Source organism: Callionymus lyra, chromosome 17 (assembly GCF_982586985.1).
Source record: "Callionymus lyra chromosome 17, fCalLyr1.hap1.1, whole genome shotgun sequence".
In the NCBI taxonomy this organism is placed as follows: Eukaryota; Metazoa; Chordata; class Actinopteri; order Syngnathiformes; family Callionymidae; genus Callionymus; species Callionymus lyra.
Window position 1 is genome coordinate 19,859,008 of NC_141834.1, and position 17,062 is coordinate 19,876,069.

At 42.0% G+C, this 17,062-nt stretch overlaps 1 protein-coding gene across 5 annotated transcripts in view; it reads right to left on the bottom strand.

Moving 5' to 3' along the window:
• The window catches only part of ptprub (protein tyrosine phosphatase receptor type Ub), a 258,433-nt gene that overhangs the window by 58,847 nt on the left and 182,524 nt on the right, over positions 1-17,062 (bottom strand). For all 5 annotated transcript variants that reach the window (XM_087812960.1, XM_087812963.1, XM_087812959.1 and 2 more), the window contains exons 9-13: positions 14,700-14,809; positions 11,123-11,324; positions 7,929-8,031; positions 7,591-7,861; positions 1,126-1,162 (exon numbers count right to left, since the gene is read on the bottom strand). In XM_087812960.1, coding sequence (XP_087669086.1) covers positions 1,126-1,162; positions 7,591-7,861; positions 7,929-8,031; positions 11,123-11,324; positions 14,700-14,809 — 723 coding nt within the window. The remainder of the gene's footprint in view (positions 1-1,125; positions 1,163-7,590; positions 7,862-7,928; positions 8,032-11,122; positions 11,325-14,699; positions 14,810-17,062) is intronic.

Here is a 17,062-nt window from a genome sequence, read left to right on the forward strand (position 1 = left end):
AGCGCCACCTGCTGTCCTGACAAAATCGACTGTACTTGCAAAAAAGAACCAACTAATTATTTGCATGAAATTTCGGTTGTTTTGCCAAACGTCTTATAATAATTGGAATTTAATGCAATATGTAGAATGCACCTTTAGGACAGCAGGGGGCAGTAACCTTGCGGAAACTCGCCTGCACAACACACACCGTAGGAAAAAAGCAACTCCTTGTGGATCCAGATGGTATTTCTGGCACGTTAAGGATCACATGACCTCCTCGGTACAATCAACGACCACGATGTCGACGGTTGATTGAATGTGATAGAAAAGGATAAATAGAATAGAAAGGCTTTATTCATAAAAAGGGGGTTTAAAAAAAAGACTTACTTTTTGACCTTTATTTTCAGGTTTTATTAGCTTCAAAGTGCTTCTCCCCTGACCCCGACTGTTCCTCGCTTAATTAATCATGCCCAAGTGGGGGTGTGCGAGGGCCAGATGGAGTGAGACGCTGAGCCGAAATGGCTGGCCTTGCCTTTTTGGCTCAGCGCTCGAGGGGAGCCCCGGCGCCTCGCGATCCCTCGCTGGAGCGCCGCACAAGAACAACGCCGGAGCTCGTTTTCTTGCGAGCGTCTGCCGGTTTTTAACGGACTATAAATACATGACTTTCATTCAGAGACCAGGGGGCGGGTGGACGGGGGGGGGGGTTCTTGTGCCATCAGGACTCAGAGTCAATTTCTACGCCCTTTTCCACTTCCCTTTCGGATCCGTGGTCCGGAAGCGTCCTCCAAGGTAGCTCCGTCTGAAGGTTTTTGATCCGGAGAGACCCCCATGAGGTCACTTGCTGATGGGGAAAGTCATTTCTTTGATGCGTCCTAACCCCCCCCCTGAAGAAAGAGAATGAAAGCCTGACCTCTAACCCCCCTTCCTTCTCGTTGCCCTTTTTCTCCGAGACCCACCGCTAAACATCCCCGGACTGTCAGATGGTGTTTGTCCTTCCGACTTAAGAAGGAGGTGAAGAACAGTGCAATGTGGACTTAAGTAAAACCGCAGGGATGGATTTTCTCGAACAGAAAACAGGGACGGGAGGGAAAAACCCCACGAGGGGGTCGAGGTATGTTGGTGGAAAAAACATGGAGGTGGAATTACCTTTGCGGGCGATGCGGATGCAGTTGATTCTGGATTCCTGAAAGACAGAAGAAGGTCCGTTAGACCTTTTCAAGACATGATTCCCGCACAACATCGTTTTTACCCACGAGACATTTCAACTTGAGCGACAGCAGAGATGTGAGCCGGAGGAGGGAAGATGAAGGGAGGAACAGAGGGAGAATAATTAAAAGGAGGTCCTCAGACTAATGCGTCGCCCTTAAAAAAAAAAAGGGAGTTAATTTCTTTCATATTCCAGCTGATGACATCGCAGCGTCACTTAAAGGACCTTTTGTCAAACAGCGCTAATGAAATCCAAGACTCTAATCCAATTCCATCCTCGCCACCTCTTGGATGAGATGCATTATCAAATTAAAACTTACAGATGCTAATTCAGGCATTATGGGGCAATTATGCAAATGCCTCGGTTCGGAAATGAGCGAGAAAGTGCTTTAGTCAAACTCCAGTTTAATTGCTTTTCTTAAAACTGGAAATCCATTTCATGCTGACAGACTCTTAAACAACGTCTTAACCCGATGTTTGAATTTGAAAACACCAGCCCTGGAGTGTCGACAAACACTTCCTGCGCCAGACGGGCTTTTTCACAAACAGAACTAAATCGTCCCGTTTGGAGTTTGACACGACATTTATTGAACCTCAATCTCAGGTTAGCTTCGACGCTAAACCAGTCAAGTTGGGTTCTAGACAAGTTTTGTGTTGGTGTATCGACTTAGCAAGTACGGCCCGGTCCAGATACCGGTTGAAGTCTGAGTTGTGTGTTGTATTAAGTGATGACACCCAAGGTTCTTTTGAGGGTTCTTTTAATTCCTGCGCAAGGAAATAACCGTTCAGGACGAGAAAGTAGTTCCTCCGAAGCGCAAATCTACACATGCCCTAGCACGCCACGTGTCTTCTCATACTACACAGTACTTTACACGGAAAATACATATAGACATATATATATATATCACAAAACAATACAAGTAATACATTAATAAATGAAATAGATCATTAACACAAAAGTCAACATGTACCCGCACAAGGAAATAACCTTTCAGGACGGGAAAGTAGTTCCTCCACAGCGCAACTCTACACATGCCTTGGCACGCCACGCGTCCTCTCATACTACACAGTACTTTACACAGAAAATACATACATACATATATCACAAAACAATACAAGTAATACAAGTAATAAATGAAATAGATCACAATAGAATGGAACATAAAAGTCAACATGTACCCGCACAAGGAGATAACTGTTCAGGGCGGGAAAGTAGTTCCTCCGAAACGCAAATCTACACATTCCCTAGCACGCCACGTGTCTTCTCATACTACACAGTACTTTACACAGAAAATACAAACATCCATATAACACAAAACAATACAAGTAATAAATGAAATAGATCATAAACGCAAAAGTCAACATGTACCCGCACAAGGCAATAACCGTCAAGGAAAGGAAAGTAGTTCCTCCGCAGCCCTTACCCTAACCCTATCTAGGGCCTTTCCATAGAGGGCGCTCTTGTTGCGTTAAGTGGAATACTCTACATCAGGGGTCTCCAAACCATGTCCTCAAAGGGCCGTAGGGTGGTGCAGGTTTTTGTTCCAACCAATCAAGAGCACCACATTTAACCCAATCAGGAGCCTTCAAAGTGTAATCAGTTGATTGTCAGTCTGGTGTTTTGCCTCATTGGTTAAACTGCTCATGCTTGATTGGTTGATTGGTTGGAACGAAAACCTCCACCCTCAGCCCTTTGAGGACCGGTTTGGAGACCCCTGCCCTACATCATTGTATCTGTTACATTGGTTCAACCGTGTGGCACATTTTAAAACCTGCACAAAATGTCAACACACACTTTTGTCTAAACCAACGTATCCGGAAACACAACTTCTTACAGTAAAAGATCGTCTAGATTTGGGAACAGTTTTAGGGTCTTTGTCCGTACGAACCCATACTAACTTTGTAAAAACACCGTCATAACAGACTCTTTTTCCCCTTTTATTGGGTCAATGTACCTCATTACTTTGACGATTATAACCCAAGTAACGCAAAAGACAGCGTGTCAAGGTTGGTCGATCGGAGGTAGAACCACTGCTTTAAGAGAAAAAAAACGAGGGTAAAGGAGAATGAAGTCTTTGAATGTTACCCTTCCGACCCAAACTTGGCCGACTGATGTGACAAACCGATTATTATGACGGGTACATTAATCTTCCTTTAACCTTTACGAGGTTACGAGGGGGGTCGCCCAGGAGAGGTCGCTACCCAGAGATGCCAACCTTCCGGCTGTGAGGCACCACCCACTGAAATACTTGGAACCTACGGGCGAGCCTGGAACCGTTGACCCGACCCCGTCAATCCTGCATCTGGGTTTGTTTTAATGGACTTGTATTTTAAAAGGCAGAGAGAACCCCCAGAAGGTTCCGGTGGCATACACCCCTTAATAAATGCTTATTCAGCCGTTGAGTCTCGGGATCAGAAACGACCCAGTTTCATAGCATCGTAGCGCGGAAGCTAATTGGCAGGCGACATAATGTCAACCACTCGACGGTCAGTGGTTGCCAGAGTCTCGGCCAATCTGGCAACGGCGAAAAACACGAAGCACGAATGCCAAAAAAAAATTCCGACGTGGGGCTCCCCCCCCCCCCCTCGTTCGAAGATGCTTTTAGATCGAGCGTTTGAAGTCAGACGACGTGACGACGGATGACAAGAACCGCCATCTGTCTTTCAAGTCCACCGGCCACCTGTTCTCTGGTGCGTCCAAAAAGTACAACAAAATCTCCTCGTAACTATTTACAAATATATCTTGAATTGTTGCCACACGCGGGGATGAGTGACAGAAGCTTATCCGACAGACATAATCTTTTAATTCAAGAAAGTACTTTGGAGCTGTTGGAAGAGCCAGCTGGCCTTTTGTTTTCACAGCAGGTACACTTTCTCCCAAAAGTGAGGGGGCTCCGAGCAATTATGTTTCCTTCTTCTGTACACAGTCGAAAAAAGCTACAATAAAACATCCGCCAGCACATGAATATGCTAATTACATTTACATTGGGGTTTCTGATGCTAAATTCCTCTTTTAGCCGCTGATGGACTGACGGACAGATTATTTTAGCTGGAGTTGCAGTCAAAGGCGCAGAAATCAAGCTGTTAAAAAAGCCATGAATTTGATTATTAATGTGTCAGGACACAGTATTTGGCAGCTAGAGACGTTCAAAACTGTGCTTCCAAACATTTTCTGGGGGTTTAAGGTAATAATATGATACTCTGACGCCGTCATCCGTAAAGAGTTGTAGCTAAAAATTGATGTAGCCGAAAATTGAAACACTTTTATATACATTTCTTAAGGTTTAACTGTGTATTGTATTGTTTCCTAAGCGCCTTGTGACCCTGGTCTGTGAAAGACGCTCTACAAAAAAAAATTGACTAAAATCTAAACTATAACTAAATTATAGTTGAAAATTGTTTGATTATAATTGAAAATTGTTTGATTATAGTTGAAAATTGTTTGATTATAGTTGAAAATTGTTTGATTAAAGTTGAAAATTGTTTGATTATAGTTGAAAAATGTTGGATTATAGTTGAAAATTGTTTGATTATTATTGAAAATTGTTTGATTATAGTTGAAAAATGTTTGATTACAGTTGAAAATTGTTTGATTATAGTTGAAAAATGTTTGATTATAGTTGAAAATTGTTTGATTATAATTGAAAATTGTTTGATTATATTTGAAAAATGTTTGATTATAGTTGAAAATTGTTTGATTATAATTGAAAATTGTTAGATTATATTTAAAAAATGTTTGATTATAGATGAAAATTGTTTGATTATATTTGAAAATTGTTTGATTATAGTTGAAAATTGTTTGATTATAGTTGAAATTGTTTGATTATAGTTGAAAATAGCTTGATTATAGTTGAAAAATGTTTGATTATAGTTGAAAATTGTTTGATTATAGTTGAAAATTGTTTGATTATATTTAACAATTGTTTGATTATAGTTGAAAGTTGTTTGATTATATTTAAAAAATGTTTGATTATAGTTGAAAATTGTAAATTTAATTGACTCACTTCTGACTTCGGGGTCATAAGGCTAAAGATACTTTGCCTCCATACATCAAAGATCCATTTCATCTTCAAGGAGAAGTTTGACGAACTGACGTCCCACATTATCGACTCTTTCTACTCTTTCTGTACATTTGAATCAACTGTCGGATTCTCTGAACTCGCACAGTCGACTCCGCACACGTCTCTTTGTTCCACTGGATTTATGCCCATCACGGACGCCGCCGCCACCGTAAGGATTTGTGGGTGACAGCAGCAGGGTTTGAATGACTGGGACGGTGTCGGCGCTGTGATTTAGCGCCGCACTCCACTCATTGTGGGTCATAGATGTTGGCCCCCCGCCAGACAAAACAAAACCTAATCCCATCCGCTGGTAAAGCCGGTCCTTCTACCGCTTTAAATCCTGCTGCTTCGTGGCTGAATTGTGTGAATCGCTCACACTGCATTCCAACGATGTGTTTCTCCACTGGCTTGGAAAATGACGCCACGGGTCAGGATGAGCCGCCGAGCTCCTCGATACACAAATGCTTATTGGGAGTCGCCGGCTACTGGCGCAGATCACTCCTGAACCCGGGCGGGCATAGATTAAGTCTCACTGGAGGATTGTGGGAGGTTGCTCAGCCTCATTGGCACAGACGGTAAAATCTTCAACACCAAATGTTAAATCGGCTCCTCGCCTCTGATCATCTGCACCTGTGTCCAATTATCCCTAAGTAATTGCCTCACCTCGGTAGCATCACATCCTGTAATGGAATTTGGGAAGATAATGCGGCGTCCGCCGGGCTTCACTTCACTCCGAAACGTGGTCACGTGTGCGGCGGCGAGAAGGAAGAAGATGGCAGAAGGAAGTATCTTCCTGCGGGTACGAACATCTGCCTTCGTAGCCATGAGGATCCATGACAGAAGATCCATCAATGCATTCTAGTGTTCATGTCTCAAATCACACACTTATGCACTTACACTTAAGCTGTTAAGTGCGTCTCAATTCTTAGTATGTGAAATGTAGTGCTCCATACACACTCAATTGACACTAAAACGCCCACAAAACTGAGTATGGATGGATGGACACTTTCTACACTAAACAGCTCCATCTTAGTGACGTTGAAAAAATACATGAATATATTTATATATATATATATATATATATATATATATATATATATACATGTACTTGCAGGTGTATTTTCAGCAGCATTAGGAGGACGACACATCTTGCACTCAGAGGAGTATGCGATTTGAGACGCAGCATTAATATTTTGAGTGCACAAGTGCGTCCCAATTGGCAGTGTGTAAAAATGTAGTGCGCAATGAGCACTCAATTGGCCAGAAAATTAAGGGTGGATTGATGGACACTTTCCACCCTCAACGTCATCCATCTTAGTGACGTAGATGAAGCTAAACTGAAGCTACGTCACTGACGACGCGTCTTCTGAGCAGATACTGACGTAAACGTCTCGAGAAAACACTCACAAACAACATGACAACCATAATAACACAATGAAACACAACTTAATAACTTGGTTCAATTGGAGAAAAGTGCTGTCAAGTGTTGGTGAAAGTGTTTAAACGACTGGTTACAATCAGTGTTAAAAAGTAGTAGAAGAAGAAGCTGTTGAGTCATTTCCTGTTAGTGTGTAGCAGCAGAGTTTGATTTGAGACAGAACTACACTGTAAGTGTGTAGCAGCAGAGTTTGATTTGAGACAGTACTACACTGTCGAAAATGTGCGCACAAGTGCGTCTTAAATTGCACTTGAATCAAGAGCACTTTAAGTGTAAGTTCTTGCCCACTTGAGAAGTGCACTTGATTTGAGACACAGCACAAGTACATATGTATGCACGACAAGGAAAAGTGTTCAAAAACACAGAAAGCTTCACCACCATCTCCCGTTTATAATCTGGCTGCTTCCCAAACATCGTCAGCCGACACCCATCCAAGCAGTAATACTGCTTTGGCTGATACAATCCTGGCAATTTCACAAAGCATTATGGGAATGATACAAAACATTAGACATGCATGTTCAGCCCTTTTTTGTTTTTGATCCTCGATGGGATGAGGCTCATTAACGGAAGAATGGAAGGAAACAAGGCTCCGTGAACGAGGAGAACAGGAGGTCCTCCACATTGTTAAGTACTTCGGATCATCACGGCTCCAGTTGGAGTGTTTTGTTTGGCTCTGAATCAAAGCGTCGGGATATAAACATACTTAATTTCCATTAGTTACTACGCCAGCTCACAGCGCCGTCATCCAACAACCCCGTTCTCGGCGTAAATGCTGTTTGAAGGCTCGTGAACCGCAACAAGCCGACAGTCTTACGGCATCATCTAGCATTAGCGAAACATTAAGACCGAGCTACTCCCTGCATGCTAATCCACGGCTGGGGGGGGGGGGGATCTCCCGGCACTCACCCCTCTGAAGTTGCTCATGGCCTGGAAGAAGACGAGGTAGCTTTTCCGCGGGTCCAGTGGGCTGTTCCAGTAGCCGTTGTAGGTGTTGTTGTCGCCCACCGTGAAGGGGCTGGCCTCGGGCAGGCTGCTGGGCGGCAGCTCGGCGGTGTAGTAGTGCGGCGTCCCCCGCGCCAGGGCCTCGCCGTGGGACATGGGCAGCGGGAAGCAGTCCTGGCCCAGCTCCCTCTTGACCTTCTTCACCATCTCCTCCTCCACCACCACCTGGTAGGTGCTGCAAGGAGGGACACTTGGTCAACACAACGCAAAGAAAAACAGGTGAATCGAAGGCGGTCGCTTACCTGACCGGCGCTCCCCGTCCTTGAGCCGGGCGCAGCAGGACCGTGATCGTGCTCTCGGTCTCGCCTAACGGGGACGGTATGTCTCCGTAGTCGAAGGTGGGAGCTGAGAACATGATGGACGATCAGAATCACCCTCGACTGAGGAACTTTCACCAACATTTTGCACTTTATTAACCCTTGTGTCGTCTCTGGGTCAAGATGACCAGGAGGCCCGAAAACAAATGTGTTTTTGGTATCCCTTGTGTTGTCTCTGGGTCAAGATGACCAGGAGGCCCGAAAATAAATGTGTTTTTGGTATCCCTTGTGTTGTCTCTGGGTGAAGATGACCAGGAGGACCAAAAACACATAGTGTTTTCTCTGGGTCAAGATGACCAGGAGGTCCAAAAACAAATGTGTTTTTGTTATGCCTTGTGTTGTCTCTGGGTCAAGATGACCAGGAGGCCCAAAAACAAAAGCGATTTTGGTATCCCTTGTGTTGTCACTGGGTCAAGATGACCAGGAGGCCCGAAAACAAATGTGTTTTTGGTATCCCTTGTGTTGTCTCTGGGTCAAGATGACCAGGAGGCCCGAAAATAAATGTGTTTTTGGTATCCCTTGTGTTGTCTCTGGGTGAAGATGACCAGGAGGCCCAAAAACACATAGTGTTTTCTCTGGGTCAAGATGACCAGGAGGCCCAAAAACAAATGTGCTTTTGTTATGCCTTGTGTTGTCTCTGGGTCAAGATGACCAGGAGGCCCAAAAACAAATGTGTTTTTGTTATGCCTTGTGTTGTCTCTGGGTCAAGATGACCAGGAGGCCCAAAAACAAAAGCGATTTTGGTATCCCTTGTGTTGTCACTGGGTCAAGATGACCAGGAGGCCTGGAAACAAATTTGTTTGTTGTATCCCTTGTGTCATCTCTGGGTCAAGGTGAACGATCTTCATGTATCCTGGAAACCAGAGAGGTCGTTCCCCTTGACCCAGAGACAACACAAGGGGTACCACAAACACATTTGTTTCCAGGCCTTCGGGTCACCTTCGTTCCCAACATAGAGCAGCTTCAGTCAAGAGTGACGCAGTAACTCCTGGATGAACGGTACGATTTTCCAGATTCCAAAAAAAAGAGCTTTCCTATTATTATCACGTGAAGGGTGATGGGTTCACTGAGAGGGAGTGGGACGTAAGGGAAGAAGTGAATTGAGTTGGAAAGTAATTGTATTTAAGTCAGAAGCTACTTTCACAGTTTTGTTTCATACGTCTCCAACTTCAAGATAAATTAGCTTCAGTTTTTTAGGGTTTCTTTTCAAAACACCCGGACTTGACAACAACCTCATCAAAAATTCACAAAAAGTCTGAGTAACTGTAGGATAATTAAAATGTAATTTACCTGAAACAAAAAAAACCTGACATAAATTCAAACTGAACAAACGTATTTTAGTCATAAAATATAAAGCGGGCCATATTAAACAATGAGGGCGGCCCCCGGGAAAATAAGACGTAAATAATAATAATAAGAGATTTATTAAGGATTCTTGAACTTCTGGCTTTCACCCCAAAAAACACTTTCAGTCAAGTTCTCCGTTTAATTCAGTTTAAATTAACCGTGGCGCCGACACACGGTAACGTCACGCACACGCTTGTAAACCTCTCCTTCCACGCGTCTAATTAAAAGTACGGCGTTTTTTTTTTGTGTGTTGGGTTAAACAGGAACGAGCTTCTAATTTGACGAGATTTGGCTCAAGCCACGCTCGTCCCCGGAGACGTGGCGGCACTTTAATATCAGCCATCAATTAGCGAGGGGAAGAAGAGCAAACTATTCATGAGGAATCAATGATTATCATATTAAAAAAAGAGGTTTTTCTAATTCCGAGGCGTGCGGCGCCGGCATAAATCAGTGCGAGGCTTCAAGGAGACGCTGAAAATCTGCCAGAAGAAGAAGAAAAAACGCTCAAAAGACGGCGAGGAATCATCAACAGTGTTCGATACTTCGCCGTGAGTCGGACCGCGAGGACTTTCGGGCGTCAGAACAAGCCTCTAATTAAATGGAAAAAAAAAAAGGGGCTCCTCGGCGGAGGTGGGAGTGTCTGCGTCGTTGGCTCCTGCGAGGTGCGAAGTCGTCCCTTAACAGGCACAAATGCATCATTAAGAGGGAATAGAAACATCAAGAGTGAATTTGTATCTCCGGTAATAAGCTCGGAGACCCTCCCGAGTCGCATTCCCCACGTTCCCCGAGAACGTACTGCAGCCATCTTTATTTATAAATAACAGCAGGGGGGCCCCTCTGCGCCGCCTCCGCCTCGTACCAGTTCATTTATTTTCTGAGGACGGCGAGGATGACGGCGTGTCAGCCGCTCGGAGAGTTTTTTTTGCGACTCCGGGAAGTGACTTCCTTGAGAGACGCGTCAGGAAAGTGTCCGGTTATGAGAGCGAGTCTAGGGTCCGGTGATGACCCGACGGGTTTCATCGTCGCATGACCCTTCAGGTCAACGTTTGAATTGATGTTAATCGTATTTTCTTGTTGCCATAAAAACATCTTTGGTGGCAAATAAACGTGTTTTTTAAGACGTCCAAACTGATATTTATGCAAGAATCAATTTTAAGCTCCTGTTGGACCTGGTGGTTCATATTATTGTTGATTTTAAAATGTATTTATTATTTAAATCTCGCCTTAAAACACTTTTATTCCACGGCTTTTAACAAAGCATGAGACTCGGTAGCTGTTTTTACTGCCTTTGACCAGTTTTTACTTGTTTTATCTTGTAATATCTTAGTGTTTTTAATTGTAACTTACTTTAATAATATTTGTATGTTCTTGTGCAACACTTCGTATCAACTGCTGTTGTTTTGAAGTGCTTTATAAATAAAGTTGAGTTGAGAAAATCTAAAAATCTAAATAAATTCCGAGGGAAACTTGAATCTTGTTCGTTAAAATACTAAATGTTGTTTTTAAAAATATATATATATATCTTCATTTGAACTTTTATTGATAGTGATACAATATATTTGTAAATTTAAACAGATTTGCGATACAATTTTCGGTTGTATCATTAAATTATTGCTGTTTCTGTTGTTTACATTAGTTAGCATCAATGCTAATGCTAGCCCTTGTTGACACAAAGTCATTCTATCGTTTCCCGCTTTATTATTTTTTCAACACCAACATATTTCAGTTCAAAAACTTGATTCTAAATGTGTGTTTGGCTGGACTCTTCCCACCTGAGATGTTGGTGGTGATCTCCGTCAGCGCCGTCTGTCCGAAGCCCTTGGCGGTCCGGGCTCGCACGGAGATCAGGTAGGTGGTCCCCGGGTGGAGGTTGGAGAACATGTGGTACGTCTCGTTCTTCAGCTTGGACACGGTTCTTCTGGGTCCCGGGACGTTGATGCCGGGGTCCGAGGACTCGATGCTCTGGTAGCTGATCTGTGGGCGGAGAAGAAGATGGACCAGAGGTTTTTACAGGTTTTTATGAGGAACTTTAGCAGAAAAAGCAGGAACAATATGTTACAAATAAATGTGTCATTTTCAAAAATTAACCAGGAAAAGACATTTTTGAAAACATTTACATTTAGTAAAACACATATTTTTCCACTTCCCTCATCAAACCCTATTATTTTATCTTTTTCATTTTTAATATCTTTCCCCACAACAAACCAAATGCCCTCCATTTATGACATAATTCAAACATTTATTATAAAATACTTGCATGAAAACGGATATAAGATTTAATAGATTTTTTTTTGTCATTGAAGATTCACACCATTTAGATTCTAATGAATAATTACCATGTTATTACAATGTAATTACAAATAACAATATAATATATATTTTCAAGAGAGGATCCCATCATAAATCAAGTGCGATTGTATTTGTTGTAACAAAATAAGTTCACGCTTGACTTAAAGCTCTTAAAACTCTATAGTGTATCTTTAGAAAACATTTCAAACACTGGATGAATTTTATTACTTAATGTTCTTTATATACATTGTTAAGTTATAAACCGTCATAACACTTTATATAAAGCCTTACAAATATATTTTACGTCTTATAAATCTCTTTTTTTAAATGATCTATATCAAACTTGCTTGTGACCTTCGTTCCCGTAGGGTTTTGAGTGATGACGATGACACTTAAAGAAACAGTGTCTTTGCAATAGGTCGGTAGAATTTTATTGATCCCTCAGGAGGTCTCCTTCAGGAAATTGTTTTTTTTTCCAATTAGCCGCAGCAAATACAGCAGATCACATAAAGCAATAAAATAAGAACAAGAACAAAGAGAAATAAAGAGAGAGAACAAGATGATACAATCTAAGTCTAAAGATAAAGACAAAGAACATAGATCAAAGAAAAATAACAAAGGTTACAAAGACTAACATAGAATAGAACATCATTATACTTTTAATCCACTCAATAGTTGGATTATATAAGTGTTACAGTGGACTTTTGAATTCAAACATCTATGAAAGAGTTTATACATTTATTTAAAAAACAATAAGATAATCAAGGACATCATTTTAGTTTGTTTTATTCTTATTTGTTATCTATTGGAAAATTATTGAACTTGATTCAGGATATTTTTCTCTTTATTTCAACTAAAATGACGCATCTTGATAGATAAAAAACATAGGATTTTTCAGATACAGCAAAGAAAAAAAAAGTATTTTATTGCGAAAACATACAAAATAGGTATGTTTTCTCAACTTTTTCTTAAAGTACAATTATTTTTAGTGAAGCAAACCATAGCCATTTCACTGTCACTAGCTTCGGTTGTTTTTAAATCTGCTTGAACTTGTCAAACATTAGAATTAAACGACAAAAACAACCGTTACTCAGACGTGAGGTTGTGATCATCTGTGCCACACTTGTGAATATGAAGAGCTGAAGGTAAGAGATCCACTTCATTCAGGGACGGAACACACACAGTGTGTGTGTATTACAGAAGCTCACACAAGTGTATGACAAACACACACTCGAGACGTTCCTCAAATCGAACCGAGAGCCTTCACTGATCATCACGAGAAGAGATCAACGCCGGTGAAGAAACACATGGACCATCTGAGCCAGGACCAGGAAGACGGTCCCAGGAAACCACGAGGAGGGTCTCGTGGAAAGAAGGCTCCGAGGTGGTCCACGGTTTTAATCTGAGAGGATTTCTACGACGGGGGGATCAACACGAGCAGCCTCCACTTTATATGTCAAATCCCAAATCCCTTCTAATAACATCCTTGAGGCGACGTTGAAGAAGTGGGAGAAGTTCTCGCTCGACTTTAATTAAAAAAAACCACCTCGTTTGGAATTTAATAATCTGCCTTCATCATTTCTAATCTCTTCATTCAGAAGTAATAAAACTGTCTTATTATATTGCACTTCATCAGCTCGGATGCGGTCGGGATCGTGGAGGCAGCGGCGAGAGGAAAGAGCCCCGGACTTGCTTGTGTTTTTAATAGAAGCAGTTCTATGTTGAGTCTCTCCTGGATGACTGGGCTTTATCTCTAGAGGTGGACGTGTTATACCGTCACCTCAAGCAACAAAAAAAACACATTACGATGGAAAAAAATGATTCAAAATATGTTGAAAATAAGTAAAAAGTAAAGAGTGTTAATAGGCCACGGCCTTATAAACTGAATGTATTCTTATTTATTTCATTATTTAATTTTAATTGATTGTAAAATATAAAAAAGTGTAAAAAGGGAAAGAAAATTTTAAAATTAAGTATTGATACAGGGTCAATGATACAATAAATTGTGATAAGGTAGTAACAAGGATATACTTGTAGTATTGTCAAGTACTTGACTCTGGTGTTGTAGTATACAGACCACATGAATCTTGACAAAGTTGTAACTGCTTTCATTTGTTTTCAAACCAAAATATGTCCAAACATCAGCTTTAAAAGCTGCTGGACTCACTGTATCCTCTCGTCCTCAGTCATCACCAGGATCACAGTAAATGTTTTATTGTATCGATACTAAGATGTTTATTGGCAAGAATCTAGTGATAGAATACATATCATGATACAGGGGCAACAATCCGATATATCGTGATACTGTAGTAACAAGGATATGTGTGTAGTATTGTCCAGTACTTGACTCTGGTGTTGTGATAGTGTAGTAACAAGTATATATGTGTAGTATTGTCCAGTACTTGACTCTGGTGTTGTGATAGTGTAGTAACAAGTATATATGTGTAGTATTGTCCAGTACTTGACTCTGGTGTTGTGATAGTGTAGTAACAAGTATATATGTGTAGTATTGTCCAGTACTTGACTCTGGTGTTGTGATAGTGTAGTATAAGTATATATGTGTAGTATTGTCCAGTACTTGACTCTGGTGTTGTGATAGTGTAGTAACAAGGATATATGTGTAGTATTGTCCAGTACTTGACTCTGGTGTTGTAGTATTTACAGACCACATGACTCTTGACGAAGTCGTAACTGCTTTCATTTGTTTTCAAACCAAAATATGTCCAAACATCAGCTTTAAAAGCTGCTGGAGTCACTGTATCCTCTCGTCCTCAGCCATGGCCAAGATTTGATAGCTCTTTTATACATAATGCTGCAAATATTTAGATACTAATTGTAAAAATATATTAATAACAAATAATTAAGTTTTGTTGAATATCAACAGTGCAGTTAAAAAATATTGTGATATTTTCGTGTATCAATATTTTATTAACGAGTCCACAAAACCCCTGAAGCTGGTGAGCAAATTAATTGACAAATCAACCCAAACTAAACCCTGTCGGTTCCACATAAAGAAGAGAAAGAACCAAAATAAAAAAACAGAAGTAATTGGGAGCTCACCTCATATTGGGTTATCAGGCCGTTGGGCTCCAGAGGCTCCTCCCACTTGAGGAAGATCATATCATCCAGCGGGGTGAAGGTGAGCGATTCTGGGGCGATGCCTCCGGGAACTGCGGGGGGGAAGAGGAGGCGGTGGGGGGCGCGTCAGAACAAACATTTGTCAGGGAAATGGAAGTACTAATCCCACGGTGAGCCACTCCGGCTCGGATCAGAGCAGTGAATGTCACGGCGGCTCGCAGCAACACGCCACATCAGATAACACCACACACAGTCGGACGAGACCTTTCCGTTAAGGACAAAGTTAATTTCAAACGGCTTCAATTATGTAACCTAAACAGTGATTAGGGCACAAAGGACTTCGCTTCCCGTTTGATGCCGAGTATTTGTAGCCGGCTGAGCATCGGCGCCGCTACATGTCATTGACTTAAGAACTTCACAAGATTGAACAAACGATCCTGTTAGCTTTAATCTAAAAGTCAGATCTGATGCGTCTTCAGGGACCTTTTTAGCTTCTGTTTGCGAAGCTGTTGTTGCCGGCGAGAGTCAGATCATAAAGAACTCGGAGCAGTGCCAGAAGCCACAATCCTTTCCTAGCTTTGGAGCTGCCGTCACCTTCATTGGCGGTCTTTTCCGGGTTACCATCTGGTCCCACAAATATTTTGAAGAATTTTTCGCACTGTTGAAAGAAAGCCGTGGTGCGCTAACTTTCAGTGAGTGACTTCTGGAACGCTAGTGCAACCCTACCGTCCCATGGTGCACCTTTGAATGGGACTAAAGATTTCAAACTGTAATTATAAACATGAGTCAGTTGGAGGTGAAATTGATTGCGATTAATGGTGATTTTCCAGTTAAACCAAAATCTGGTTCTTCTGACAGGGTCAATTAAAGGGGGTTCATCAAGTCATCATCAAGAAGATCACTTATAAAGTGTTCAGACCATTATAATAATAATAATAATAATAATAATAATCTCTATTTATATAGCGCCTTTCTAGACCAGGGTCACAAAGCTCCTTGACAGCCATTCAAACATACTGACGGGAGTAGGCTGCACACGTGCGCCAAGTCTGCCATCAGGAGCAATCAGGGTAAAGTGTCTTGCTCAAGGACCGGCGACACAAGCTCGTCTGGAGCTGGGATTGAACCTGCAACCTTTTGGACTGCAGGCAACCACTCTACCATCTGAGCTATTACGCCCCATATTATGGCTTCCATGCCCTTGAATTGACTCCCCAACCCACTGGGGCCCCAACTTGAAGTAGTGGTCTTTCTACAGCTGTTTTAGTACATTGTGGTTCTTTTTCAGGAGGTGTGGTGAGGTTCTTAGATCCATGTCTCGGGTTATCGTGGTGGATTCCTACTCTGAGGCTCTAAACTGTTTTCTTTTCAGCAGGTTGTTGGGGGGGATTCTGGGGGAGGCCTCGGGCAGACCTAATGAGATGATGCCTAAAGGAGGTATAAGGGAAAAAGGACTCGTGGGCCCCTTCGTTCCAGCTGCTACACCACCTGGAATGTGTTTTTTGTAGGACAACACAAAAGCCTCATTGTGCGACAGGAAATTTACAATCAAGATGGACGTGTTTCATCAGACCCCCCCTAAACCTTGTCCACCAGAACCAACGGTTCCGCTCACACCTGTGGATCATTTTCAAAGTCTTTTGTTGGATTTGTTTTGTTCGGTGAGCCTTTGCGAGAGCATTCATCAATGTATGCCCGCTGCTAAATGGTTACGTGGCACAATGAAAGCCTAAACTTTCAACTGCGTAAATACTTTTTTTTCTCCAGCTTTTCTAGTCGAGACCTCTTTGTCAGAGCCTAACAGAGGACGACTATTATTTCAGATTCAAGCCCGGGGCCACACAGAGAGCTGAATCGACGGTTATTTTTAAACCCGGTTAGTTTAGAGGACAGAATTGCTTATTAAGTGCTTTGGGAATACGGTTTTGTAATTGACATGTTGTATAGGAAGCGCGTGCACACACTTGTCTTGCTGAAAGGCGGTGTGTTGATCTGTGCTACCTTGCTGTTTCTCTATCTGCTGATACATTTCTGTGTCATTCCTTCACCGCGAGCAATTGATTTCTCCGGCTGCCGCGAAGTGTCGCAGCTTCGGAAGAGTAATATGTAGCAGGAAACTTACCCCGGGTCTGTGGAGGAGGAGGAGAAATATCTCTATACTTTGCTCCAGTATGTCTTTCAAAAAAACAATGGCTTTTTCCAAGATAGTGGAACCTTTTTCGGTTAGTACCGTCACTTCTGATTATTACACTTTCAAACCATAACTTCCATCTTCCTTCTCCGTAACAAACCTCAAGCTCTTTCCAGTTTGTCCTCGGACCGCCTAAGAGTCTCTTTAGGTTTCC